The sequence below is a fragment of the Oryctolagus cuniculus genome, chromosome 4 (assembly GCF_051225735.1).
Source record: "Oryctolagus cuniculus isolate XC-2025 breed Fujian yellow rabbit chromosome 4, ASM5122573v1, whole genome shotgun sequence".
In the NCBI taxonomy this organism is placed as follows: domain Eukaryota; kingdom Metazoa; phylum Chordata; class Mammalia; order Lagomorpha; family Leporidae; genus Oryctolagus; species Oryctolagus cuniculus.
Window position 1 is genome coordinate 174,647,593 of NC_142870.1, and position 27,646 is coordinate 174,675,238.

Sequence of the window (27,646 nt, forward strand, 5' to 3'; positions counted from 1 at the left end):
TTGTTACTTTTTAAAGTTTTTATTTACTAATGGACTTGAAAGGCAGAGACGGAGATTGTGCATCCACTGGCTCCTCCTCACAGGCCCACACCCGCTGGGGCCAGGAGCTCCATCCGGGTTTCCCCGGGGGCGGGGGCTCCAGCTCTTGAGCCAGCCCCTGCTGCCTTCCAGGGTGCACGCTAGCGGGAAGCAGCGGGGCCGGGACTTGAACCCGGGCACTCTGATGAGGGGGCGGGCGTCTCAGGAAAGCTTAACTGCTAGGGCACCGTTTCAGGGTGATCAGAGTCGACCTGTGGACACTCCCCTTCTCCGGGGCTCTCCATTGCAGTTTATTGTCTTTAGACCTGAACTGAAGTTCATTGGGAAGGGTGGGGTAGCTTTGAAATGCATTTTGAGAAATGCATCTAGTAAGTCTTTCTGGGAAAGATTTGGAAGCTGCTAAGAAAGTTCCTGACTCATGGCTGCTTTCTTCTTAGGTGATTGGTGAAGACAACGTGGCAGTCCCTTCACACCTGTACAAGGTGATCCTGGCTCGCAGAAGTCCAGGATCCACAGAGCCTCTGGCCCTGGGGGCCTTCGTGGTGCCCAATGAGGCTGTTGGCTTCCAGCCGCAGTTACCTGACTTCCAGGTGCCTCTCCAGGAGCTGGAGAGGCTGTCGGGCCTGGTGTTCTTCCCCCGTTTGGATAGGACCGGTGGTATCAGGAACATCTGCTCGGTGGATACTTGTAAGCTCCTGGACTTGCAGGCGTTCACTCTGTACCTGAGCACGAGGAAGGTGGAGGGAGCCCGCTCGGTGCTCAGACTGGAGAAGGTCATGGAAAATTTGAAGCGCGCCGGGATTGAACCCGATGATTACTTCCTGAGTCGTTACGAGAAGAAGCTGGAAGAACTCAAAGCTGAGGAGCAGGCGGGAAGCCAGACAAGAAAGCCTTCCTAGTTCTGATCTCAAGATGTGTGGGGTCAGCCGGAAGGGAGCAGGCTGATGCATTCCGGCGGCTTTGATGTGAGAAATGACGACTCCCGGGTTGCAGGCCTCAGACCTCCCACGAGACGAGAGATGGACAGCTCGCTCTCTGCGTTCTGTTTGACCTGGCAGCTAAGTATCGAGGAAGCCCTTAGGCCTGCAGGATGGAGGCTGATTTCACGCCGTGGTAACCCGAGAGCTGTGTCCCCTGACGCCTGTGGCTGTGTCTCCCGGGCACCTCGGGTGTGAAGGCGCTGTCTACAGTGTTTCTGCCTCCGAATCAGACGTCGTCTTTGGTGTGTCTGCTCAGCCTTGGAAGTCAGCATGTGCTGCTGTTCTTGTCCTGGGACCTGAGTGGGCCTTAGGGACGGCTTGCGCGGGTGCCCCGTGCGGTATCCTGCCCACGCGTACTCTGTCTGGACGGCTTGCGCGGTGCCCCGTGCGGTATCCTGCCCACGCGTACTCTGTCTGGACGGCTTGCGCGGTGCCCCGTGCGGTATCCTGCCCACACATACTGTGTCTGGACGGCTTGCGCGGGTGCCTCGTGCGGTATCCTGCCCACGCGTACTCTGTCTGGACGGCTTGCGCGGTGCCCCGTGCGGTATCCTGCCCACGCGTACTCTGTCTGGACGGCTTGCGCGGTGCCCCGTGCGGTATCCTGCCCACACATACTGTGTCTGGACGGCTTGCGCGGGTGCCTCGTGCGGTATCCTGCCCACGCGTACTCTGTCTGGATGGCTTGCGCGGTGCCCCGTGCGGTATCCTGCCCGCGCATACTGTCTCTGGACGGCTTGCGCGGGTGCCCTGTGCGGTATCCTGCCCGCGCGTACTGTGTCTGGACGGCTTGCGCGGTGCCCCGTGCGGTATCCTGCCCACACATACTGTGTCTGGACGGCTTGCGCGGTGCCCCGTGCGGTATCCTGCCCACACGTACTGTGTCTGGACGGCTTGCGCGGTGCCCCGTGCGGTATCCTGCCCGCACGTACTGTGTCTGGATGGCTTGCGCGGTGCCCCGTGCGGTATCCTGCCCGCGCGTACTGTCTCTGGACGGCTTGCGCGGGTGCCCCGTGCGGTATCCTGCCCGCGCGTACTGTGTCTGGACGGCTTGCGCGGTGCCCCGTGCGGTATCCTGCCCACACGTACTATGGACGGCTTGCGCGGTGCCCCGTGCGGTATCCTGCCCACGCGTACTGTGTCTGGACGGCTTGCGCGGTGCCCCGTGCGGTATCCTGCCCACGCGTACTGTGTCTGGGTCTCTTGCTTTTCCTCTCATGAACCTGCTGTTCCTCCTCTCTCTACGGAAGCAGGCGGCGGCGGCAGTTTCTACTTAGTGCGTTCTCGGCACCCTGTCGGTGCTTCCATGTGTTATCTCACATTATCTCACATAATTATCTCACATTATCGCACAGAGATAAATCCCTGTCCTCACTTGAGCTGAGTAAACCGAGACTGAGTTTTGTGTGGGGTCCGAGGTTTCCTTTCCAGAGAAGTCGCCCGCGAAGTGTGAGGCGCACGGGGCCAGGGGAGGGCCCACTGGGGCGGACTCAGCGGCACAGCCCCTCACCGATGCCTCTGGGTCCCCGTGGCGAGAAGGGGCTGTGTCTCCTCTCGGGTGTCCGACGTGAACTCTCCCTAGCTCTCTGGAAGCAGAGCAGGCCTTTGAAACTGGGGGAGTGCTTTGAGGGCTTTGAGGGCCCTGCTTGCCTCGGGGATGCGGTTCCTCTGGTCGCCACGTGGTGGCACATCTGTGTTCTTTGCTTTCCAGGTGAGCTTGTTGTTCTCAAGATCAGGACACCTGCAAAGGGTCTGTGCCCAGACGCCCAGCTCGTGCCTTGCTTCCTGCTGTGCCTGCTTCTACCTGTAGCATAGGACAGGTGGGCTTTGGGCAGAGGGCCAGGGCCAGTTAACCTGCCTGTGGGGAGGGGTGGCCGTTCTTCTGAGCCCGGTCTCTGAATTTGGGTTTACCAGAGTTCTTTCTTGTTCTGTAGCAGTCTGGGCAGTAAGATGGCTTTGGGGCATGAGAGCCTGTCTAAATCGCTTGTACCACTGATGTCTTCACAGTGTTATAGGGACAGTGTTTGCAATGTTTGCACGTTCCTTTCTAACAAAGTCCAAGCCTTTGGGATACAGAGGATAATGATGGCCCTGTTCTGTTCTTGGGTGAAGAACAGTTGGGGGTGGGGCAGCACACCGTGGCTGCTGTAGCACTGTTCCCCGTTTGCTGGTACCAGTCCTTCTCTTCCCAGGGTGTGGAGCCAGAATGTCACTGTGACCAAAAAAATCTGATACTCTCTGCTCAGCGGAGAGGTGCTTCTGTAGGAGCGTAGAGGACTGGCAGGTCGTGGGCACCAGCTGTGAGGTGAGCCCGGGTCTCTTCCCTGTCCCCGCAGCCTGGGGGGGTTCCCGTGCTTCTCCCCTGGGGGCTGGGCAGTCTTGGTTTCGAGTCAGTTAAGTGCCTTGGGTTTTTATCTCCAGTGAAAGCTGCTTGGTCGTGGGGAAACGGAGTTAAGAGCTGGTGATACGGAGAGGGGGCTGCTCAGTGGTGATGCCGCAGCCCTTTAGGGGCCCCCAGATCAGTGTAATCGTTCCGTGGAGCTTGGATTTCCCTCTGCATTAGAGCCACCCCCAGAGGGTGGCTACTGACTGTTCTGACCACCCCCAACTGCTGTTTGTTCAGAGAGGCAGAACAGGGCCATCGTTTACTGTTGCTGTTACTTTGCTTGCCATTGGGAGTTTTATTTTCTGCGTGGTGCAGGGCAGACACTTACGGGCATCAGGAATGTTCACATGCGGCCTGGACCATATTTCTTCATTTGAAAGGCAGAGCCCCGGGATGGGGGGTTGGAGGGAGGGATCTTCCATCAGCTCGTTCACTCCCCAGACGGCTGCAACAGCCAGGGCTGGGCCAGGCCAAAGCCAGGAGCCAGGAGCTTCTTCCAGGTCCCCCACATGGGGGCAGGGGCCCGAGCACGTGGGCCGCCCTCTGCTGCTTTCCCAGGTGCGTTAGCAGGGAGCTGGGTGGGAAGCGGAGCCCCGGGACTTGGCCCTGCACTCTGATACGGGATGCCAGTGGCAGTTTCACCTGCTGCCCCACTCGGCTCGGAAAGAGCGAGGTGCTGTGTGCTTCGTTGCTGGTGTCTGCTGCGTGGTGCAGAAGAGCCCAGCCTCTGAGCTGCACAGTGTAGCCCAGGGGGCTGGCGGAAGGCGGGCTCTGCTGGCCTGGCAGCCCCGGGAGCCTGGCTGGCACTGTGTGCTCGGTCAGGGTGGGCCCAGCCCCAGCCCTGCCAGGCGGCTTCCTGTGCCTTCTGGAGCTCTGGGGACGGGCGAGTGGACTTTTCAGAAGCTGGCCGACCAGTGGCCCCAGTTGGGTTGGGGGACACCCCAGGGGCGAGGGTGGCTTCCCCCAGGCCCCAGCACCTCCCCCTGTGGCACTGGCAGTGGTCGTGGGGAGCCGAGGGCGAGCTCCGGTGGTGGTGGTGGTGGTATGGGGGTGGCTGCAGTGCAGGGCGGGAGGACCGCAGTGATGGCCTCTGCGTGCAGTTCCCGGGCATTAGGCGGTGGGCCCCTTTGCAGCAGAGCCCGGAGCCTCAGAGAAGCGCCTCATCACCACCCAGACCCGACCAGGCCACGCCCTTCCCTGGGCCCAGGCAGGTTCTCAGAGTCCTGGTCCAGGGACGGGCAGCACTGGGGGAGCTGCCGGTGTGGGTGGGCTGGGCCATGGGGGAGGACGTCACCCCGGGGACGTCTTTGTTGTGAGACTAGCCCTGCAGTTCCCGCATTGAGGATGTGGGCCAGTGCCGTGTGTTCGAAGGTCAGAGGGTGGGGTGTGACCTCCATCTGGGCCTTCAGAGGACTGAAAACCTGCGTCCCCCAGGAATTTGATTAGCGCCCAGTGTGTCTGTCCTGCGGCCCTGCGCTTGTCACGTCACTCATTCTTGGGACACTGGCGTCTTGGGTCACAGACTCTGGTTAGGGGCCCATCCTTGAACCTGTCTGTGCCCGGGGTCTGCTCTGCTCCCTGCACACCCTCACACCTTCATGCTGGGTGCCACCTGCACGGTCCTGCGGAGGGCTGCCTCTCCTTGGACGTGGGGTCTGCCCCTGTCTGCCTCGTTGCCCAGCCTCTGATGTCAGCCATCTTGGAGACTGGCCATCTGAAATCCGGTGTTCCATTTCCTAGTCCACTCTGCCTTCAGAGACCAGTCCTCAGAGTGGGCCGGGCAGGATCTGACAGGGGCCCCCGGTAATTTGGGGCAGTGGAGTTGTGGGGCACTGGTTCCTTTCCAGGCAGCTTGCCAGGGTGTGTGTGTGCACATAGTGCCTCTAGGGGGCGCTGTGTCCTCACGTCCCCCGCCCAGGGTGGCCTTCAGCCAGCCTGCCAACCCCCCCCCCCCCCCCCCCGGGCTGGGGGGAGCACAGAAGTGAGCTCCTGCAGGGGCCTGGCGCTGGGCTCAGCTCAGAACAGGCTGGCAGCCAGGCTCCCTCCAGCCTTGTTGAGGAGAGTGATTTCCGGCCTACCGGAAGCTGAGGAGGAGAGTGAGTGCCCCTCACCCAGTATACTGACCGTCTCATTTGTTGTTTTATTTTTATTCTTAAAAATGATTTTTGTTAATAAAGTTCCAGGGATGGCACTTCACTTTTTTTTTTTTTTTTTGGACAGGCAGAGTGGACAGTGAGAGAAAGAGAGAAAAGTCTTCCTTTGCTGTTGGTTCACCCTCCAATGGCCGCTGCGGCCGGCGCGCTGTGGCCGGTGCACCGCACTGATCTGAAGCCAGGAGCCAGGTGCTTCTCCTGGTCTCCCATGGGGTGCAGGGCCCAAGTACTTGGGCCATCCTCCACTGCACTCCCTAGCCACAGCAGAGAGCTGGCCTGGAAGAGGGGCAACCGGGACAGAATCCGGCGCCCCGACCGGGACTAGAACCCGGTGTGCCGGCACCGCAAGGTGGAGGATTAGCCTAGTGAGCCGCGGCGCTGGCTGGCACTTCACTTTTTAATACTTGGGCTTGTGCTTCCTAAAAGAAGGACATCCCCTATATTTCTAAAATCTTAAATCTAAGAATATTGCCAAGAATTCACTATCATCTAGTTGACAGTCCCTGTTAAAATTTGCCACGGTACACCGAAATCTCTCTTAATGTAGCTTTCAGTCGAGATCACGTCGTATCTAGTCGGGAACCACTAAACGCAGGTTCTCCAGCCACACCCTTGGACCTGTTTTTTTAATTTTTATTTTTATTTTTTATTTTTATTTATTTATTTATTTTTTATTTATTTATTTTTTTGACAGGCAGAGTGGACAGTGAGAGAGACAGAGAGAAAGGTCTTCCTTTGCCATTGGTTCACCCTCCAATGGCTGCCGCGGCCGGCGCGCTGCGGCCGGCGCACCGCGCTGATCCGATGGCAGGAGCCAGGAGCCAGGTGCTTTTCCTGGTCTCCCATGGGGTGCAGGGCCCAAGCACCTGGGCCATCCTCCACTGCACTCCCTGGCCACAGCAGAGGGCTGGCCTGGAAGAGGGGCAACCGGGACAGAATCCGGCGCCCCGACCGGGACTAGAACCCGGTGTGCCGGCGCCGCAAGGTGGAGGATTAGCCTAGTGAGCTGTGGCGCTGGCCTGGACCTGTTTTTTAGGCAGGTAACTGGTGATTGTGTTAGCCGAGATTTGGAGCGGGCTGTCCCTCGGTGCCTCTGCCGTCTCGTGCCGCACATTCCCTAGACAGTGTCAGGTAGGTGGTCTGAGCTGAGCACCTGTGAAGGAGAGCTTTCTCCCATCCCTCTGGGGCCCTGGGGCCCTAGCTTCCTGGGGAGCGGAGCCTCAGGCAGATGAGCTGAAAGCTGCCCATCACTGGAGGCCCCAAGAGCCGGCCCAGGCCGTGCAGAGCTTCCCTGCTTGGATAGGAAGCTCGTAGCAGCGTCGGGGCTGTCCCGTCACACGGGGAGCCTTGGGTCCTAGGCCCTCCGCTGTTGTGGTTCCGCGTGCTCTCGGGGTGCAGCATGTGGATGTGGTGCTGAACTGAGGCGGGGGCCGGGCCACGTTTCTTAGGGACCCTCCACTCTTCTCACCACACCATTGATCCATGTGCAGCTCAACTCCGGCTAACGGCTCCAGGTGTTTCACAGGCCAGTTCCCTGTGGTGTACTTACATGGTCAATTTTGGGCACACGAATTTGGGCTTTTACGTGTGCCCAACTGCAAGGATACCATCAGTGTAGTGTCCCCGTCTTCAGGTGTGTTCACACTCTTGGTGATCCTGATTTGGCCAGCTGGCACGATGGCCATGCCTCCCAGCTGTGAGGTTACAGATTGGGTAAGCAAGCTTTTCAGAGTGTGTGTGAAGACTGCTTACGGAGACAGAGCTGGTGAAGATCCCTCTGGGGACACAGCGAGTTATGTGGCAGCCCGCTTCGCCTGTAAGTTCCATGGCTGCTGTGTTCTGGTGTTTCCTAAGAAGTTCATCTGGTTCTTGGGAGAGAAGGCACTTAATCGGTTGCACAGTGCAGAAATGGGTCTCCATCACAGTGCCTGTGAGTGCTCTGCCACCTGGGGTCCCCTTGGCATGGCTGGGTGACGCTGCAGACACTGGCAGGGTGGGAGGCGTGCGTGGTCCCCGTCTTGTCTGCCACCTGGGGTCCCCTTGGCATGGCTGGGTGACGCTGCAGACTCTGGCAGGGTGGGAGGTGTGCGTGGTCCCTGTCTTGTCTGCCACCTGCCAGCAGGGCAGCCTTCGTCAGCTGGCTGCAGCCTTTGATTTTTAAAGATTTATTCACTTATTTGAAAGTCAGACTTGGGGAGTGGCAGAGAGGGATCAAAATCTTCCATCCTCTGGTTCACTCCCCAAACGGCCACATGGCTGGGGCTGGGCCAGGCTGAAGCCAGGAGCTTCTCCCCTGTCTCCCATGTGGGTGCAGGGGCCCAAGGACCTGGACCATCTTCAGCTGACTTCCCAGGAGTATTAGCAGGGAGCCAGATCAGAAGTGGAGCAGCCTGGACTCAAACCAGCACCCACATGGGATGCTGGCACTGCAGGCGGTGCCACAGCGCCGGCTCCCAGTGCAGCCTTCTGAGTCAGGTTTCTCCTTCGGAGGAGGACCGGAAGGACTTGGCTGAGGGCTGATTAAGAATGTGTGCAGGGCTGGCCCGGCTCTGTGGCAGGAGGTTAAGCCTCCTCCTGCGAAGCTTATGGGCGTCGGCTCAAGTCCCGGCTGCTGCGTCTCCTATCCAGCTCTCTGCTGTGGCCTGGGAAAGCAGCGAGGGTTGCCCACATGGGAGACCCGAAAGGAGCTCCTGCCTCCTGGCTTTGAGTCAGCCCCGCTCTGGACACTGTGGCCATCTGGAAAGCCAGCCCCGCTCTGGACACTGTGGCCATCTGGGGATGAACCAGCAGTTGGGAGACCTCTCTGTCTCTGTCTCTGTCTCTGTCTCTCTCCCTCTCTGTAACTGCCTCTCAAGAAAACAAATCTTTTTTTTTTTTTTTTAAAGTCATATGTCTATTAAAAAAATGTGTGTGGTTTGGTAAGCTCCTGGGACATGGAGGCCAGGTCCCGTGAACTCCTGAGAATGCTTGTTGGTGATTAATGAAGGTCACGGCCTGGGCCTGGGCTCAGTGCGGTGCTGAGCCCTGGAGCTGGTGAGCAGCAGTTCGGCCTCTTCCCCCGCCCTCAGGCTCTGCAAGCTGTGTGTGCCAGCCCTTCGACCTCGTCTTGTTTCGTGGAGTGCAGGGCACTCTCAGCCCAGCTCCTGGAGCCCGTCACTCCGGTAGGTTCCGCTCGCGGAGGAGACCTGACTGCGGCAGCCTGCCGCGTCGCGGGTGGCTGTGGGCAGGCTCACTTGCCTTACGACTCGTCTTATGGTGACTATTACTGCCTTACGCGTCGCTGCAGTGGCCTGCCGGCTTCCTAGAGGCAGACACGCAGAGCCGTCTCCTCTTGAGGGGCCCACGGGGTGCTGGAGTTAGCCCGCGAGTCAGCGGCACCTGTGGGACAGGGCCTGGCTCTGACGGCAGCCAACGTCTCCCATGACACCCAGTGTCAAGCGCTGGTGTCCGTGCGCCTGGCCTGTGCTGGGAGGGCGGGCAGCCCGTCCTGGTGGAGTGTGGGGCGGGGGCCTTCGCGTGTTTGGCCCCGAGGCGCCAGAGCTAAGGTGAGGGCCTCCTGTGGATGCGGGGTGAAGGCCCGGCCTCGCCCCCCTCCCCCGCCAGGTCATCGGGGTCATCTCTCTTCCCCTCCAGCCTGTTACTCTGTAGGCACGACATGACATGTCCTGCCTGTGAGGACTGCCCAGGTGTCCCCTGTGGGCGGGGACACTGGCTGTCAGTGACCTGGATTGCGCTCAGGCTCCCCAGCACTTCGGAGACAAGCTGAGGCCTATCTGCTTTACAGACAGGGAGGCCCTGACCCCCCATTGTGTCCCCTCCCTGTCCACAGCCTACTGCCACTGCCATTCAGACACAAGTGGGGAGACCCCTGTGGGGGCAGAAATGGAGAGGCTTGGCCTGGGGGCTTGTCCAGGGGGTGTGGAGCCTGGCACAGTGAGGCGGCTGCACCCTCTCCTGCACAAGGCTCAAACGCGAGTTGACTGGCACTGCCCCCCACCCTGCCCCCTCGTGCTCTGGTCTCCGGGACCCTGCCCCCCACCCCGCCCCCTGCGTGCTCTGGTCTCCGGGACCCTGCCCCCCACCCCGCCCCCTGCGTGCTCTGGCCTCTGGGACCCTGCCCCCCACCCCGCCCCCTGCGTGCTCTGGCCTCTGGGACCCTGCTCTCCTGCCCAGACTGCGACTTGGACCCCGAGTGTTCTGGCCCTGGCTCCTGTGTCCTTATGCAACTCTGGGTAGTGGCATCTCCTTACTCCCGGGCAGTCTCAGGCCCTCCCTGGCTGGTGTCTTCTGACTGTCCAGGCCAAGTGATCCTTGGGGAGAGGCACGGTGGGGTGGGCCGGAGGCTGCAGGGGCAGGGTGGCCGAGGGCCTCTGAGGAGGTGTGAATGAGGGAGGCAGAGCAGGGCCGTGTGGACAGCCCTGTCTCGGCCCTATCTCCCATCCGAGACACCCTCTCCACACCCCGCTGCTGATAAGCAGGTGTGAGCCACAGCTGCCTTGTGACAGGCCTTGGCAGGGACTGATGGCCGGGTCCACTCTGTTCTGAATCCTGACGTCAGCGTCTCCTCTCCTCACGCCCCTTTCCTTGCCAAACTAGACAGGCCCAGCCCCCGGACTCCTCCCTGGTGCTCAGCCCCTGGCTCTGATCCTGCTGCATGAGGTGGGGAACGGGCCCCTCAGCCCCTCCCCCAGGCCTGCTCCTGCAGGGACTGCTGTGGCTGGGCCTGGCTCCCACGCTCCTGATCACCAGGTGCACCGGTGGCCCTCCTCCCCCTTCCTCTGGCCCTGGGGCCACCGGCTTCCAGCCCGCCTCCCCAGGTCTGTCCTTGGGCCCACACTCCACTAAGACACCTGCCCCTCTCATCAGGCCAGGACCACAAACCCCTTATTCTGGGTTTGTGGGCAGAGAAGAGAGTTTTGTAGAAACACAGCATGGAGCTGAGAGGGGAGGGGGTCCTCGCAAGATCCTTAACCCTAAGGCACTGACCCCTGACCTTCTCCATCCCTGAAAGCTGCCTTCTGTGTCCAGATCTGAGGTGATACTGGGTGGGGGCCCTGAGAGTTGTGCACAGGAAGGCCCCACTGTGTGTGTGTAAGGAGTGTGTGTCCTCTGTCACACTGTAAGGAGTGCCTGTCCTCTGTGTGTCACTGTGTGTGAGGAGTGCATGTCCTCTGTGTTTCTGTGTGTGTGAGGAGTGTGTGTCCTCTATCTCACTGTGTGTATAAGGAGTGTGTTCTCTGTGTCTCACTGTGTGTGTAAGGAGGGCGTGTCCTCTGTGTCTCACTGTGTGTGTAAGGAGTGTGTCCTCTGTGTGTGAGGAGGGCGTGTCCTCTGTCACACTGTAAGGAGTGTGTGTCCTCTGTCACTGTGTGTATAAGGAGGGCGTGTCCTCTGTGTCTCACTGTGTGTGAGGAGGGTGTGTCCTCTGTGTCTCACTGTGTGTGTAAGGAGTGTGTGTCCTCTATCACACTGTGTAAGGAGGGCGTGTCCTCTGTGTCTCACTGTGTGTCAGGAGTGCGTGTCCTCTATCACACTGTGTGTGTAAGGAGTGTGTCCTCTGTGTCACTGTGTGTGAGGAGTGCGTGTCCTCTGTGTGTCACTGTGTGTCAGGAGTGCGTGTCCTCTGTGTGTCACTGTGTGTGTGAGGAGTGCGTGTCCTCTATCACACTGTGTGTGTAAGGAGTGTGTCCTCTGTGTGTCACTGTGTGTCAGGAGTGCGTGTCCTCTGTGTCTCACTGTGTGTGTGAGGAGTGCGTGTCCTCTATCACACTGTGTGTGTAAGGAGTGTGTCCTCTGTGTCTCACTGTGTGTGTAAGGAGTGTGTCCTCTGTGTGAGGAGGGCGTGTCCTCTGTCACACTGTGTGAGGAGTGCGTGTCCTCTGTCTCACTGTGTGTGTGAGGAGTGTGTGTCCTCTATCACACTGTGTGTGTAAGGAGTGTGTCCTCACTGTGTGTGTAAGGAGTGTGTCCTCTGTGTCTCACTGTGTGTGAGGAGTGCGTGTCCTCTGTGTCTCACTGTGTGTGTAAGGAGTGTGTGTCCTCTGTCTCACTGTGTGTGTAAGGAGGGCGTGTCCTCTGTGTCTCACTGTGTGTGTAAGGAGTGTGTCCTCTGTGTGTGTGAGGAGTGCGTGTCCTCTATCACACTGTGTGTGTAAGGAGTGTGTCCTCTGTCTCACTGTGTGTGTGAGGAGGGTGTGTCCTCTATCACACTGTGTGTGTAAGGAGTGTGTCCTCTGTCTCACTGTGTGTGTGAGGAGTGCGTGTCCTCTATCTCACTGTGTGTGTAAGGAGTGTGTCCTCTGTCTCACTGTGTGTGTGAGGAGTGCGTGTCCTCTATCACACTGTGTGTGTAAGCAGTGTGTCCTCTGTCTCACTGTGTGTGTGAGGAGTGCGTGTCCTCTATCACACTGTGTGTGTAAGGAGTGTGTCCTCTGTCTCACTGTGTGTGTGAGGAGTGCGTGTCCTCTATCACACTGTGTGTGTAAGGAGTGTGTCCTCTGTGTCACTGTGTGTGAGGAGTGCGTGTCCTCTGTGTGTCACTGTGTGTGTGAGGAGTGCGTGTCCTCTATCTCACTGTGTGTGTGAGGAGTGCGTGTCCTCTATCACACTGTATGTGTAAGGAGTGTGTCCTCTGTCTCACTGTGTGTGTGAGGAGTGCGTGTCCTCTATCACACTGTGTGTGTAAGGAGTGTGTCCTCTGTCTCACTGTGTGTGTGAGGAGTGCGTGTCCTCTATCACACTGTGTGTGTAAGGAGTGTGTCCTCTGTCTCACTGTGTGTGTGAGGAGGGCGTGTCCTCTATCACACTGTGTGTGTAAGGAGTGTGTCCTCTGTCTCACTGTGTGTGTGAGGAGGGCGTGTCCTCTATCACACTGTGTGTGTAAGGAGTGTGTCCTCTGTGTCTCACTGTGTGTGTGAGGAGGGCGTGTCCTCTATCTCACTGTGTGTGTAAGGAGTGTGTCCTCTGTGTGTGTGAGGAGTGCGTGTCCTCTATCACACTGTGTGTGTAAGGAGTGTGTCCTCACTGTGTGTGTGAGGAGTGCGTGTCCTCTATCACACTGTGTGTATAAGGAGTGTGTCCTCTGTGTGTGTGAGGAGGGCGTGTCCTCTATCACACTGTGTGTGTGAGGAGTGTGTCCTCACTGTGTGTGTGAGGAGTGCGTGTCCTCTATCACACTGTGTGTGTAAGGAGTGTGTCCTCTGTCTCACTGTGTGTGTGAGGAGGGCGTGTCCTCTATCACACTGTGTGTGTAAGGAGTGTGTCCTCTGTGTCTCACTGTGTGAGGAGGGCGTGTCCTCTATCACACTGTGTGTGTAAGGAGTGTGTCCTCTGTGTGTGTGAGGAGGGCGTGTCCTCTATCACACTGTGTGTGTAAGGAGTGTGTCCTCTGTCTCACTGTGTGTGTGAGGAGTGCGTGTCCTCTATCACACTGTGTGTGTAAGGAGTGTGTCCTCTGTCTCACTGTGTGTGTGAGGAGGGCGTGTCCTGTGGGCTGCACTTGAGCCCCCTCCCTGGCCTGGGCTCAGCCTGTGTTCAGCACAGATGCAGGCGCTGGCAGGTTCACCTGCGCTGTGCGTCTCCTGCCGTGGGAACTGGGCCAGTAGCTCCAGCTCCTCTGCCTCAGTCTCCGCCGCAGAGCCGGTGGCCACCTTCCCAGCAGCACCGTGCCTGTGGCATTGGGCAGGACTCCGAGCCCAGATGTGCGCAGCGTTTCAATGGCGCCTGGCACTGCATGTGCTCCCAGCAACTGCTGCAGTTAGGACTGTTTTTGTTAAATTTTCAATGTTATTTCAGATATGCGTATGTAATCCACACTTGTTGGATTCCCCAATTGTTTACTTGGTCATGTTCTATATATGTTTGCTCTTCGATGTAGGTGTGTAATGTGCTTTGTATTATGTGCACGTATATAGTAGACACACAGCCATGGCCACACTTGTTGTATGAATCATTTGAGAGTAAGTTGAAGCCATTGTGCTTCTTTTTTTTTAAGATGTAAATTTATTTGAAAGAGTTACACAGAGAGAGAAGGAGAGGCAGAGAGAGGTCTTCCATTCACTGGTTCACTCCCCAACTGGCTGCAACGGCCAGAGCTGCGCTGATCCAAAGCCAGGCGCCAGGAGCTGCTTCTTGGTCTCCCATGTGGGTGCAGGGGCCCAAGGACTTGGCCATCTTCTACTGCTTTCCCAGGCCACAGCAGAGAGCTGGATCTGAAGTGGAGCAGCCGGGACTCAAACTGGCGCCCATATGGGATGCTGGCACCGCAGGCAGTGGCTTTGCCCGCTACGCCACAGCGCCGGCCCTAAACCACTGTGCCTTCTTATCTCAGTACTTCAGTGTGTGTGGTCTGGAGAGGGACCTTCCATTCCTAAGCCACAGCACAGTTGTCCACGTCAGCAGCTGCAGCGTGGTGTCCCCTGAGGTTACCGGGTGCCCCGTCTGCGCCGCGACCTCCCGGGTGTCTCTGTCACGTCTGTCACCCGTGCATGTCTGGTTCTGTCTCACTCCAGAGTCACCGCTGCACGGGGTTGTTGGGTCCCGTCCGCCTTCTCTAACCTGGATCGCTTCTCGGCCTCTCCTTGTGTTTGTCCAGCTTGGCCTCGAAGCGGCCAGGCTGGTTACTCTAGGATGATGCTGGTTGACTCCCCCCGTGGTTCCTGTTGTGTGTTCGTGGTGAGGCCACGTCGGCAGGCGCACGGTGTCGCTGTTCCCATTTGTTCCCTCGGCTTACAGTGGCGTCTGCTTTCCCTTTGCCACTAGTCTGTGGTTGTGGGGGCTGTTGGAGGCTGCTGCTCATGGAGCTCGGACTCACTGGTGCCCCCTAGTGCTGATGTCTGCTCTCGTCCCTGTGCCCTAGGACGCTCCTCCAGCAGTCTTTGATGCGTCCCTGTTTCCTGACACAGCAGGGCAATCCCGGTTCACGGCTCTGCTCCCTGCCCCAGCCCTGAATCGGCCGCTTCACCTGCGAGCCCTGGTCGCTTTTGTTGGACACCAGGAAAGCAGCACCTGGGTCCTGGGTGTGCTCAGCGGCACTGCTGGGGTGTGCCTTCTGGGGGAGCCGGGGAGGGCTTGCTCTCCTGCATGGCCTCCCTGTGCCCCCTCCTCTCTTCGCCTGCCCTCACCTCTGCGCTCGTGGTCAGAATTCCTCTGGAGACCCCAGCCAGGGTGCCCTGAAGCCGTTCTCCCAGCTCCGTGTGACCTTTGTGTGTGAACAGCCAGTGCACAGATAAGGTCGAGCAGGCCTGGTGACAGGCTGAGTGGGGAAGACACATTTGGAAGCCTTCCACCTGGAGGGGCTCCGGCTCTGCCCGTCGAAAGCATGCAGGCCCGAGCGTGTATGGAGGCTGCCCTCCCGGGAGGACCAGCCACGAGGCCTGAGTGCCAGGACCGGCCCCTTTCCCGGTGCACTGGGGACTGGGCCCCCCTGCCTTGGAGGTGGCGGGATGCAGAGCCAGTGACAGCCATTCCTATGAGGAGCCCAGAAGCCCTGGGAGGGAAGTTGGGATGAGGTGGGGTGGCCACAGTGAAGGTCTCAGGCCCTGCTGGAATGAAGTGGTCTCGGGTGATGACCGTCTGCGTCAGGGCCTGTTTCCTGGTCGGAGGTGAGGCCGACCTGGAGTCGGGAGCCGGGGAGCCCCTGCGCGCTGAGCTTGTGGGTGTGCTTGTGGCTGGGGACCCTGGCTGCCCAGGGCAGTGCGCCCTTCGGCCTGGACGAATGAGACTGCCCGGGTAGCCGGGGCCTGACCCTGTGAGCGACAGCAGTGACCCCGGCTCCTGGCTCCTTGTTTTAAAGTTAGCATCAGTCAGCTACTTGTCACTTAGTGACTTATAATTCTCAGGGCTCGTTCACTGCTAGCGCGAGTGCGGTTTACACTAGAGAAGGCAGGACACGGTTGCCGTCCCGCATGTTAGCTGGGAGCGCAGCGTCTGCAGGGTGGCCTGGCGGCGCTCCGGTCCTGCCCTGGTGGAGGTGGCCCGGTGCTGTCGGGGTTTGCTGAAGTCGCCGTCTGGCTCTCTCCAGCGGGCCGGTCTCCTCCTTCCAGGTCGCGGGCAAAGGAGCCTACGAGGAGGGGAGCAGTTCTGAAGAGCAGGCAGCTGGTACCACACGTGGGGCGGGGTGGGGCCCGTGGCCTCCAGCTCCGTGGCCTGGCCTAGCCCTCCCGTGTCACCCGTGCCAGAGCTCCTTGGAGCCAGAGGCGCCCACCTCCTCCTGGCGGCTGGGAGCGCTCGCCGCTGGGTGCCGCAGCCCGGCTTTCTTGTTTTTCTTCAGCAATTCAAGCAGAAGGAGCAAGTCCCCGGGAGGGCACTGGGCATGTCGTGTGCATCCCTGGTGCACAGAGAAGGTTGAAGCGTGGACTGAGGCCATCTCGGCCCTGTGCCGGGGGACAGGTCACGTGGCCCCGCAGTGACAGGCATGTGCCGCCCCGGGCGAGTGCTTGTGGAGCCGAGCTGCCCGTGGTCGGGGTGGACGGGTCTTGAGTGAAGCCTCCGGTGCAGAGGCCTCCCGTGGGTCAGCTGTTCTGCCGGCCAGGAGCTCCGTGTGACGTCGGAGGCCTGAGAGCCTGCCCAGGGCGGTCAGAGGCAGAGCAGCTCCCCGCGAGCATCCCGCGCAGCTCCCGAGCCGACCCAGGCGACGGAAAGGAGCCTCTGCAGTAGCTCCTTCCTGACTGCTTCCCGGGGCCTCACTGGGCCGGCCACGTGGCCGTGGGCACGGCCCTTCCACACCGGGATCTCCACCTCTCACTGGGCCGGCCACGTGGCCGTGGGCACGGCCCTTCCACACCGGGATCTCCACCTCTCACTGTGCCGGCCACGTGGCCGTGGGCACGGCCCTTCCACACCGGGATCTCCACCTCTCACTGGGCCAGCCACGTGGCCGTGGGCACGGCCCTTCCACACCGGGATCTCCACCTCTCACTGTGCCGGCCACGTGGCCGTGCCACAGCCCTTCCACACCGGGATCTCCACCTCTCACTGGGCCGGCCACGTGGCTGTGGGCCACAGCCCTTCCACACCGGGATCTCCACCTCTCACTGTGCCGGCCACGTGGCCGTGGGCCACGGCCCTTCCACACCGGGATCTCCACCTCTCACTGTGCCGGCCACATGGCCGTGGGCACGGCCCTTCCACACCGGGATCTCCACCTCTCACTGTGCCGGCCACGTGGCCGTGGGCCACGGCCCTTCCACACCAGGATTTCTACCTCTCTCCCCGCTGCCTGGGAATGGCCACGCAGGTCGGCTCCATGTGAGCCTTCAGCCGAGCTCTGCCCCGGAAGTCCTTACTCGCTGCACTTTGCACCCTGTACCCCCTGCCCCCCGCGGTTTGTCACTGCCAGTAGCCCCGTTTTGGGTGGATTTCACATTCCCGTCTGTCTTGACATGAGGACGGGGACTTCGTCTGGCTGTTCCCATTGTTACAGCTCCAGGATCTGCAAGGGGCTCCGTGTGTGTTTGCTAAGTGAAGAGTGGACAGACGCCTCCGTCTCCTGGCTGGCCCATGTGGGTGCTGCTCTTGGAGTCAGTGAAGGAGGAGGGGGACCCCTTGCCTGTGGGGCGCCCTGTGCCTCATTCCCGGGGGGGCCTGGGGTCAGCCTACTAGTGCTCAGTTTGCTTCACATGTCTGTGTCCCCACAGGGGAGACGGGGCGCTGGGTCAGGTGGCAGCGCTGGCCCAGGGCAGACACACGGCTTCGTGGTGGTCTCCCGCCAGGAGCGCCGTCACCTGGTGGCACGTGGGTGGTGAGGTGGCACTGAGGTGGTGCCCGGGCAGGGCTGCCCGCAGTCGGGAGGCGACAATGAGTGTGAAGACCGTGCTTACTGGGAGGGTGGGGAGGCCAGTGGTCCCCCGCCCCTTGCCTGGGTCTTCCTCCCCCTGCAGAGCTCCAGCCCCCTGGTGCTCGCCTGCGGCACTCCCTGGCCTGCAGCCCTGTCACTTCTCAGTTCCTCCTGCTCTCCCAGTGGCCTGCGCCCTGCTGAGCCGCTGTGCCTGCTCTCACCACCTCCTCCTCACCTCCTGTGGCACCAGCCCCAGATCATGTGCACTGATTTCTTCCTAACACTGCTGGCCTCCTGCCCACCCCACTGCCCCCAGGGAGGGGCTCAGGGACCAGCGGTGCTGCCCTTAGGGCAGGGTGAGGTTGCAGGGGTGGAGGGGGAGGGGGGGGGCAGGAGGTGGGCTCCCGGCCTCTCCGGGTCTTGCCTGGGGTCACTGCCCTCCCCAGCTCTCCCTTTGTCTTTGCATCTTTCCAGGTGCTGGGGGCAGCAGTGGGGGAGGAGCTGCCTGGTGGGTGTGTCTGGTGCCTGTGGGCAGCAGTGGGGGAGGAGCTGCCTGGTGGGTGTGTCTGGCCTGGGGGCAGCAGTGGGGGAGGCCACGAAGGTGTCAGCCAGCAGGAGCTCCGAGCTTGGCGGCTGCAGGTGTGGACGGGGCACAGTGGTCGGCCATTGCAGGAGAAACACAGGGCTGCAAGGTGGGAAGGGGGGGACGCGGACCGGTCACATGGGGCACTTCCTGCTGGGCACTTACTGAGCGCCGTAGCGGAGATGCTGTTGGGTGCTTGACGTGACTCGCTTAGGGCACCTGTGTCACACAGTCGAGGAAGCGTGAGGTCCGCTTCCCGGGACCCACGGCAGGCCAGGCCGAGCAGGGGGTGTGGCCATGGCAGGGAGCATTGGTCAGGCTCCTTTCAGAGACGGGGGGCACGGGAGGCTCGGCATCGTGGTCGTCATGGAGCATGGGTCAAAATCGCGAGACACACTCTCGGCAGAAAGACCAAGAGGGGTGAGTGTTGGCGTGGACGCGGGGCAGCCGGCGTCTCGTGCCAGGTGGGAGCTGGCAAGCCCTGGGCGCCACCTTGACAAGTTCCTACGAGGGTCAACGTGGGCCTCTGTAAAACCCTGAAATTCGGTGGCTAGGCTAGGTATTCTCCCAGGAGAAAGACGTGGCCGCAGAGCGCTGTGCACACGTGACGGACGGCAAACGTGTGGGCCGTGGGCGAGGACCCCCGTGCCCAGCGGCTGCCGAGCGGGCAGCAGCCTAGGGCGACAGCATGGCTGCACCGCAGGCACGCGCCCGGGGGAGCAGCAGGCACGAGGGGCTGTGTGCGGAGCTGCTCCCGTGTGAACTCCAGAAAAGGCAGGTCTGTGGGCGCGGGGACCGAGAGCAGCTCGGCGTGACGGAGGTGTGCAGCCGTGGAGCAGCTCGGTGTGACGGAGGTGTGCAGCCGTTTGGTTATGCTGTTGGCTGTGCTGCTTACACAGTTGTCAAAACTCACCAGACTTTTTAAGAAGGGTGCATTTCGTACATAAATCACACCTCACAAAGCCTGAGTTAAACATGAAGGCGGCCGCGCGTTTACCCTAGCATTTGCGACAGCCGCAGCCCGTCTCTGAGTACCTCGGTTTGACTCCCAGCGCCAGGCTCCGGACTGGCCTGGTTCCAGCTGTTCGGGGCGTGCCCCGTCAGATGGGAGCTCTCTCCTCTTTTCTGCTTCTCAAATAAATGAAACTTAGTAATGATACAACTGACTCAGTTGTGGCACAGCTGGTTAGGCTGCTGCCTGTGCCGTGAGCATCCCATACAAACTCCAGTTCGCATTCTGGCTGCTTCCCTTCTGATCCAGCTCCCTGCTGATGTGGACGATGGCTTGAGTACTTGGGCCCCAGGCATACACGTGGGAGACCAGCATGGCGTATAGGATCCTGGCTTCAGCCTGGCAGAGCCCCGGCCATTGCCATGCGGGAAGGCAGACGACGGAAGACCTTTCGGTCTCTGTCGCTCCCTCTCTGTGACTCTGCCTTTCAAGCAAATCTAAGGTGTGCGGCACTCTGGCACAGCGGGCTAAGCCACCACCTGCAGCGCCAGCATCCCACATGGGCAGTGGTTCAAGTCCCGCTGCTCCCTGCTGATGCACCTGGGAAAGCAGTGGAGGACGGCCCCTGCCACCCACAGGAGACCAGATGGCTTCAGCCTGCCCGGCCCTGGCTGTTGGCAGCCATATGGAGGGTGAACCAGTGGATGGGAGATACCTGAGTATCTTTCTCTAACTCTGCCTTTCAAGTAAGTAAATCTTTTTTTAAAAAAATCCTCTAAAAAATAGCAGTGACTGGGAGCGGGCAGAGGTGGGTGTCATGGTCGGCTTCACCGCAAAGTGACCTGTGAACAAGCCTTGGAAGAGGAGGGAGGGGAGCGGGGCCCAGGCCGTGGGCAGGGCCAGTGGGGAGGTGGGCAGCTGGATACGTTGGGGTTAGCAGGGCTTAGGTGAGTGGCGGGGGTGGGAGGCTTTGCCTGCGAGACCAGAGGGGTCTGCTGGGGGGCGCTGTCTGACTCAGGGGGGCCCCTTTGGCTGCTGGGCTGGGAACAGTAGGGTGGCCATGGAGCCGCTGAGGACTGGTTGGATTCGGACCTGTTTCCTGAATGGATGTGGGGGGGTGTGAGAGAGAGAGGAGGCAGGCCGGATGTCAGGCACTGGGGCCTGAGCAGCCACATGCGGTTGCCCCGCGGGGCTCTGTTCTTGTAACTCTCTGGGGTCTGTGGGTGAAGGCAGGGTGGAGTCAGAGGAGGGGCTCCGGGGCTCTGGGCGTGGGCTGTCTACATGGTTACTCTGTTCCACTACAAATCGGCCTAATTGGCTTTTAGAGCGAAGGCTATAAATGTGACAAATTGATGCCGAATGCAGGAGGCCATTATCTCTGTGCAACCGGCCTCTCCCCCGGGCAGCCCTGCCTGCCCTGTGCTGCGGAGGCAGCCTGGCCCTGGCCTTCCCGGCAAGATGGCTGCGGGGACATACACTGGGCACAAGCTCAGCCCCAGCGGCCACACACTCCCAGAGCAGGGAGCCAGGCGGACAGGACGTGCGGCTGGCCGGGCGACCTGCATCCGGGCCGTGCACGCCTTCTGGAACCTGAGCTGCCGTCTCTGTGAAGGCTGGGATGACAGGGCTTTTCTCCGGCAGCAGGTGCCTGGCAGCTGCCGGGATGCCAGCCCCATGAGCTGGCATGGGAGGAAGTGCTTGGCGGGGTGGTGATTCCACGTGCTGGGCTCAGGCTGGCCTGGCTCCCACCCCGCCAGCCTGGCCAAGAGGCTGGCACCTCCCGCGGGGTGCCCAGGTTCCTTCTGGAGGGAGCCCCCCAGAGCCTGGCAGCCGCCAGTCTTGGGGTCATTTCTGAACCGAGTTCCCGAGTCCCCTGCCCCTGGCCCGGGGAATGGCCTGAGGCTGCTGCGGGGAGCCTGGGATTTGCTCCTGGACCGTAGGCATCGCCTGCGGCCCCTCGCCCTCCTGGTGGCCAGCTCTGTGCCTGTGTGTCCTGTGTGGCATCTCCGGAGGCCCGTGTCTGAGCGTGGAACGCGGGACCCGGTCGGGAACGTGTTCAGCTTCCTGGGGAAGGTGTGCGCAGGGTGGCGGGCCGGGTTGGGGCGCTGTGCCCCACACGCAGCCTGAGACGCCATCGGGCGGGGGAAGGTCCTCCAGGCCACACCTGGCCTTGCTCTGGGCTGTTGCCCCCGGGGCTGCCTCTGCTCAAGGGGGCGCCGGAACCTCATCTGCCTGACCCCTCCTGACCTGGGCACGGAGTCTTGCGGCTGCCAGGGCTGCCAACACCGCGGCCACAGGGTGAGTGCTGACGTCTGTCCAGCAGCGTTTCATTCTCTGCCAAGGGCCGAGCCCTCTGGGCCGCGTGCCTTCCCTCTGACACAGGAGCCGGCATCCGTCACTCCGTCATCGGCTGCGGGACCCCAGCCTCACCCTGGCGTGGCCGGGTGACAGCTGCAGCATTGCAGTAGGCACAGGCCGCCTCTGTGACCTGTCTGCAGGCTGGGGAGCCGTTGGGGGAGCCGCCTCGCCGGTCCAGTCCCAAGCAGTCATTTCTGTCCCCAGGGCTCTGAACAAGGAGGCCTGACCCTTCACCCTCATGGGCAGTAGTGGGTTCAGAGCCTTGACCCCCCGCGCAGGTCATGCATGCCACTGCCCCGGGTGCCTGGCCCCGCCTCGTGTGGCTTGCCCCTTGTCTTCGCACCTGTCCTCACTCTGGATCAGGCACAGGCACGGAGCCGAGGGTTACATGTATGTCTGAAATGGCCGGCTGTGGCCGGTTACCCTGGGCTGATCCAGGGACCGACACTGAGGGCGCCAGGGAACTAAGCCACACGGCTCTCCTACGCTTTTTTCATTTTAAATAAATAGACACAGAAGTGTGCGTGTGTGTGCGTAACTGCGCACCTGGGTGCAGGTGTACCCATCAACCCACCCTGTGTTTGGGTGCCCCTCCTCCAGCCCTGCACCCTGTCCCCTCCCCCACGCTTCCCAACCTCTTGTGGCCAGCATGGGTCTTAGCTTTCACACAGGCGGGAAATGGTGCCCCTGGGTCAGGGATCTGAAGAGGGGGCTGAGAGTGGAGACGGCTGTGCTGCTTCCAGGACCCGACGGCCTTCCCTGTGGGGGCCGATTGCCCCCTTCTGAACCCAGGCCTGCGAGGCGGCTGACAGGGCTTCTCAGAGGGCCTGGAGAGCCGGGGCTGGAAATCTGGGGCGGAGGGCGGGGCTGTGCCCCCTGCCAGCGGCCAGTGCTCTGAGCATTTTCTATGGGCCAGAGGTTGGCAGGTGGAGGGGCTGGGCCACCTGGAGGGGCAAGGGGCTTTGGTGGGAAGAGGCCGGGCTGCACCTCTGGGTGCTCATGGGCTCGGGGAGAGTGCACGAGGGGCGCCCAGAGGGGAGTGTGTGTTTCCTGGGCTGCACAAGTGCAGGCAGCCCCAGCAGGGCTCTCTGGAGAGCCCTGGGAAGGCCACGTGAGGGTGTCCGCTGACCGACTGGCCATGGACCAGTGCCGCAAGCCCCCGAGACCGTCTACCAGCATCTGCTTGATTTCGTCTGGGGCCAGGGAAGGTGGTCCCCACCCAGGAAGGCTGCAGGGGACCGGCGGGGCCCAGCACTGCTGATGCTGTGGTGGCCACACCCTGTCTGCCCAGATGCCGGCTCCACGGGCACGTCCAGGAGCGGTGCTTCGGGCTGTGGCGCGGCCCCTGCCCGGCTGGGGCGCAGTGGGGAGGGCGTGCCCGGGCAGGCCTGCTGGCCGAGGGGCGGGAAGAGCTGCGGCCCTTGAGGGCTGGGAGATGCAGTGACTGTGGCTGGCAGGGCTGGAGGCCAAGGCACCAGAAGTACTGAGAGGCTGGTCTGGGGTGACGATCTTGGACTGTGGTTTCAGTCTAGGGGCTGCTGCTGGGTGTGGCCGTCCGCATGGGCACCCGTGCGTGTCTCAGCTGCTCCACTCTGATCCAGCTCCCTGCTAATGTGCCTGGGAAAGCAGCAGAGGACGGCCTGAGTCCTTGGGCTCCTGCACCCACGTGGGAGACCCAGATGGAGCCCTGGCTCCTGGCTCCTGGTTTTGGCCTGGCCAGCTGTTTGAGGAGTGAACCAGTGGATGGACAATCTCTCTCTTCTCTTCTCTGTGTGTGTGTGTGTATAACTCTGCCTTTCAAATAAATAATTTTGAATTAAAAAATCAGTCCATGAGTTAAGAGCTTGGTGTGGGTAAAGGTAGAGAGGGATGGTCCTGGGGGTCTCCTGGTGGAACTGAGTGGGAGGTGAAGATGCTGAGAGGCGAGGCAGCAGGGTGGTGATGAGGGCACGAGTGGGCCTTCCTGGTGGGCATGGCGTGGACTGGGAAGCAGGCAGCTGGGTGGGTGTGCTGAGGCCTGTGAAGACACAGGACCCGCCTTCAGAGCGCAGGAGGGGTGCCGTGTCCTCCTGCTTCCTGGGGGAGGTGCCCCAGGGGTGGCAGAGAGGACGAGTCAGTGTCCAGTAAGCAGGTGGACAGGCGCTCAGCAGCACCGGGCATCAGGGAGGCGCTGGTCCAGCTACGCGAGATGGGCACTTCTCAGGCCTTCGGTTACCACTTGGGGCACGGGCGCCCAGACCTGATCACCCAGTTCCAGCCAGCTTCCTGTCAGCGGTCAGCCTGGGAGGCAGCAGGTGGCCCAGGTGCTTGGGCCGCTGTCGCCCACGTGGCAGACCTGGTGCAGTTGCTGGCTGCTGGCGTCCAGCCCTGCGGTCATCTGGGGGTGAGCCAGGATTGGAGGTCTCTCTGGCATTCACCATCCCTACAGCGATCATCTTTTGTGACTGCTTTATTTCATGTAGCATAACGTGTTCATAGTTCGAGTTGTAGCTGACTTTCCTTCCTTTTCAAAATGTTTACTTGGGGCTGGTGTTGTGGTGTAGCGGGTAAAACCGCGGCCTGGGACACCGCCATGACGGTTCTGCGCCAGTTCGGGTCCCGGCTGCTCCGCTTCCGATCCAGCTCCCTGCTACTGCACCTGGGAGGGCAGTGGACGATGGCCCAGGTGCTGGGCCCTGCGCCCGCGTGGGAGACCTGGGTTGAACCCCTGGCTTTTTTTTTTTTTTTTTGACAGGCAGAGTGGACAGTGAGAGAGAGAGAGAGAAAGGTCTTCCTTTTGCCGTTGGTTCACCCTCCAATGGCCGCCGCGGCCGGCACGCTGCGGCCGGCGCACTGCGCTGATCCGATGGCAGGAGCCAGGAGCCAGGTGCTTTTCCTGGTCTCCCATGGGGTGCAGGGCCCAAGCACCTGGGCCATCCTCCACTGCACTCCCTGGCCACAGCAGAGAGCTGGCCTGGAAGAGGGGCTACCGGGACAGAATCCGGCGCCCCGACCGGGACTAGAACCCGGTGTGCCGGCGCCGCCAGGCGGAGGATTAGCCTAGTGAGCCGCGGCGCCGGCCTAACCCCTGGCTCTTGACTTTGGCCTGGCCTCTGTGGACTCTGGGGGAGTGAACCAGTGGGTAAGAGGTCCGTCTGTCTCTACCTTCCACATAAGAAAATGAAAAGTTAAGAAATGGCTAAAATGGTAAGTTGTATGCTACCTCTATTTTACGACAAATAAAAACTGTGTGGGGGCGGGGGAGGAAGGCAAAGCAGGGAGAAGTGAAAGCCTGCTGAGGTCATCAGGCGAGGCCGCCCAGGGGCACTGCTGTCCCCGAACAGACGAGGACCCGGCCACGGGAGGTCCTGCGGGGGGAGGCTGGCCACAGTGTGGTGCGGTGGACACAAAGGCCAGGAAGGCGGAGTCGGGCGTCGCGCCTGGGTGGCCACTGCGCCTCCCTGGCCTGATGCAGACCTGGCCAGCTCCCCTCAGTGCCTGACCGGGAGTCCTGAAGGCAGGGCCGGCCGGGTCACTGTCTGGGGGCTGGCTGCTGTGCCCACACCCGACTCGCCCCTGACCCGCCTGGGCTCCCGGCTCTTCTGACGGAAGTGCTTCCGGTTCTCAGCGTCGTCCCAGCCCCGCCCCCACCCTTGGCAGACCTCAGCAGCGCAGAGCCCACACCAGGCCACGTCGGCCGTTTATTGGTTTGTTTGAAAAATAATGTATTTTACGGTACACAAAGTCGGGTGACAAGTACACGGTTCCCTCAGACAACAGCTGGCACGTGTCCCCCCCCCCCGCGTGTTCCACTGCTGCTGGTCACTGCAGTTCGGGCGGGAGTGAGACCCACGCTAAAAGCCCAGGAGTTGGGTCTCGCTCGACCCTGCCCTCGGCCACACCCCTGCAGCCGGCCCCGGGCACCTGTCTGACACAGGTTCCGGCTGTCCATGCACACGAAACCGCAGCCGCCGTCCTGAGCCCGCGTGCACCAGGGCCGGGCACCCTCTCCAAGCCTGGCCGGCTCGGGCCGAGACTTAGAGTCCAGGGGGCGGGCAGGGGCCTGGGGCGATGGCGGGGGCGGGGGCACGTAACACTTGACTGGCCGACACCGCCCCTCAGCACTGCCCCGAGCCTCGCCAGCGTCCAGGCCTCGGGCAGCTCGGCGAGGTAGGTCAGGCGGTGAGCCCGAGGTGGCCGCGAGGTGGACGCCCGAGGCAGGCGGGACCTGTCACCCCGGGGACGCGGTCTCCACCCTGAAGGATTTGCATGTGCTACGTGGGACTGGCAGCAGCGCAACAGGTCCTGGGGAGATTTCCCTGAAAACGCCTCTCACGGACCTGGGGGGGTGAGCTGGCCCCTCCCCCGCCCGCCCCCGGAAGGCCCGCACAGGCAGCAGCCGACCTCAGGGCTGTGCCAGGCCGTGTCAGGGAGCCAGGGCCGCTGCTCTGTCCGTCAGAGGCCCGGGCTCAGCCCTGCCCCATCCCACACTGGGCCTGGGAGAGGGGCCGGGGGCGGGGCCGCAGGACTCCCCGCCCCCACGTGGTCATTAGAGGGAACTGAGGCCCGTCTTTGGAGGGTGGATGGACCGCCGTGGCCCACACGGCTCGGCCTGCCGGGGAGGCTGCGGGCTCCCTCGTGCCTGTAATACTCCTGTAAGCCAGGAAGGGCGCCCCGGCCTCCAGGCGTCCACTCCTGCAGGGCCGACCCCGCTACTCTGAGAGCAGAGTTCTGGCTGCCCCCAAGACACCTCAGCCTAGGGCTGAGAGGCCGCCGCCGCCCACAGGAGAAAACCAAGAACCTTAGTTCTTTGCTCAAGTAAAAAAATATCAAATATAATAAATTTATGAAAGCCCATTCGCAACATAGTCTGTTTTCCATTCTTAGCAGCTGGCATGGGGTTTGCTTCTTGGAGCCCCTGGGTGCCCTCCCTGGGCAGGCCAGGCCACTGGAACAGGTGGGGCTCCGGGGGACAGGCTGGGTCCCCATCGCCCGCCGGTCCAGCTGCCCACCTGCAGCCACAGGGCCAGAACCACGGCCCCAGCAGGTGGCCCCCAGCGCGTGCTGGCTTGTCACGCCGCCACGGCCGCCTGTCGGCGCGTCCTGGCCAGCCAGGGGGCCAGGCTCACACGATGGACTCGCGGTCCCTGTCCGGAGACGGGGGGAAGTCGGCGAGCTCCTCGCTGCGGCTGCAGTCGGACGCCCGCACCGGGAGGTTATCGCTGGTGGCCCTGGTGATGCTGTCGTAGGACGGCGGGAAGGACGTGGAGGAGACGGAGGAGCTGCAGGGCGGGCCGGGGCTCCGGGCGAAGTGCTCGCTCATCGTGCGGGCCAGCAGGCCCTCGCGCTCGGGCGCGTCCTCCTCCGAGAGGCCGCCGCTGCCCGCCCGCTGCCGGAACAGGAAGGAGGCGTGCCTCAGGGAGCGCTGCAGCAGGTGCCTGCGGAAGGCCCGCTGGATGACCGTGGCCGACACCTCCTCGTGCTTGCGGCGCAGCGTGGTGGTGATGGGCTCGTAGGAGATCTTGGACGGGTTGGCCGCCATGAACTTCTCCTCCATCTGGATCTTGAGGGCGTCCATCTCGCCCGACTCCCCCAGCACCCGCTTGGTGAAGGCGAACAGGATGTCCATGCAGTGGATGCGGTCCCCGCTCACCATGGGCAGGTCCATGCTGATGAGGCTCAGCTGGTTGGGCTTGGCGATGCGCAGCGGCTCCGACAGGGCGTCCGCGAAGGCCGGCAGGGCCGAGTACTCGATGAACTGCGTGGCCTCGGGGTCGAACTTCTCCCAGATCTCGTAGAACATGTCGAAGTCGTCCTCGCTCAGCGGCTCCGTGCTCTCCTCCGTGGCCACGCTGAAGTTCTCCAGGATGATGGCGATGTACATGTTGACCACGATGAGGAAGGAGATGATGATGTAGGTGGTGAAGAAGAGGATGCCCACGGCGGGGCTGCCGCAGTTGCCCCGGGAGCCGCTGCCGGTGGGCAGGCTGGGGTCGCAGTAGGGCGGCCCCGTGTTGAGGATGGGGCTGAGCAGGCCGTCCCAGCCGGCCGACGTGGTGATCTGGAAGAGGCACAGCATGCTGTTGGCGAAGGTCTGGAAGTTGAACATGTCGTCGATGCCGGCCTCCCACTTGACGTAGGCGAAGTTGGCCATGCCGAAGATGGCGTAGATGAACATGACCAGGAAGAGCAGCAGCCCGATGTTGAAGAGGGCGGGCAGCGACATCATGAGGGCGAACAGCAGCGTGCGAATGCCCTTGGCCCCGCGGATGAGCCGGAGGACGCGGCCGATTCGGGCCAGGCGGATGACGCGGAAGAGTGTCGGGGAGAAGAAGTACTTCTGGATGATGTCCGAGAGCACGGTGCCTGCGGGGGACAGCACAGCCTGCGGCCGCCGGCCTCCCACGGCCCCGCCACCCCCGGGGGCCCGGGACCCGCGT

General features: G+C 61.7%; 2 protein-coding genes across 11 annotated transcripts in view; one reads left to right on the top strand and one right to left on the bottom strand.

Moving 5' to 3' along the window:
- EXOG (exo/endonuclease G) overlaps nt 1-2,398 on the top strand; it is a 44,625-nt gene extending 42,227 nt beyond the window's left edge. For all 6 annotated transcript variants that reach the window (XR_016232955.1, XM_089331373.1, XM_070073054.2 and 3 more), the window contains one exon: nt 477-2,398. Coding sequence is in view for 4 of the 6 variants with exons in the window: in XM_070073054.2 (XP_069929155.2) it covers nt 477-938 (462 nt within the window). In the remaining 2 variants the exon portion in view is untranslated. The remainder of the gene's footprint in view (nt 1-476) is intronic.
- The window catches only part of SCN5A (sodium voltage-gated channel alpha subunit 5), a 103,781-nt gene continuing 76,797 nt past the window's right edge, over nt 663-27,646 (bottom strand). For all 5 annotated transcript variants that reach the window (XM_070073050.2, XM_070073051.2, XM_070073045.2 and 2 more), the window contains one exon: nt 663-27,572. In XM_070073050.2, the coding sequence (XP_069929151.2) occupies nt 26,332-27,572 (1,241 nt within the window). In that variant the 3' untranslated portion in view covers nt 663-26,331. The remainder of the gene's footprint in view (nt 27,573-27,646) is intronic.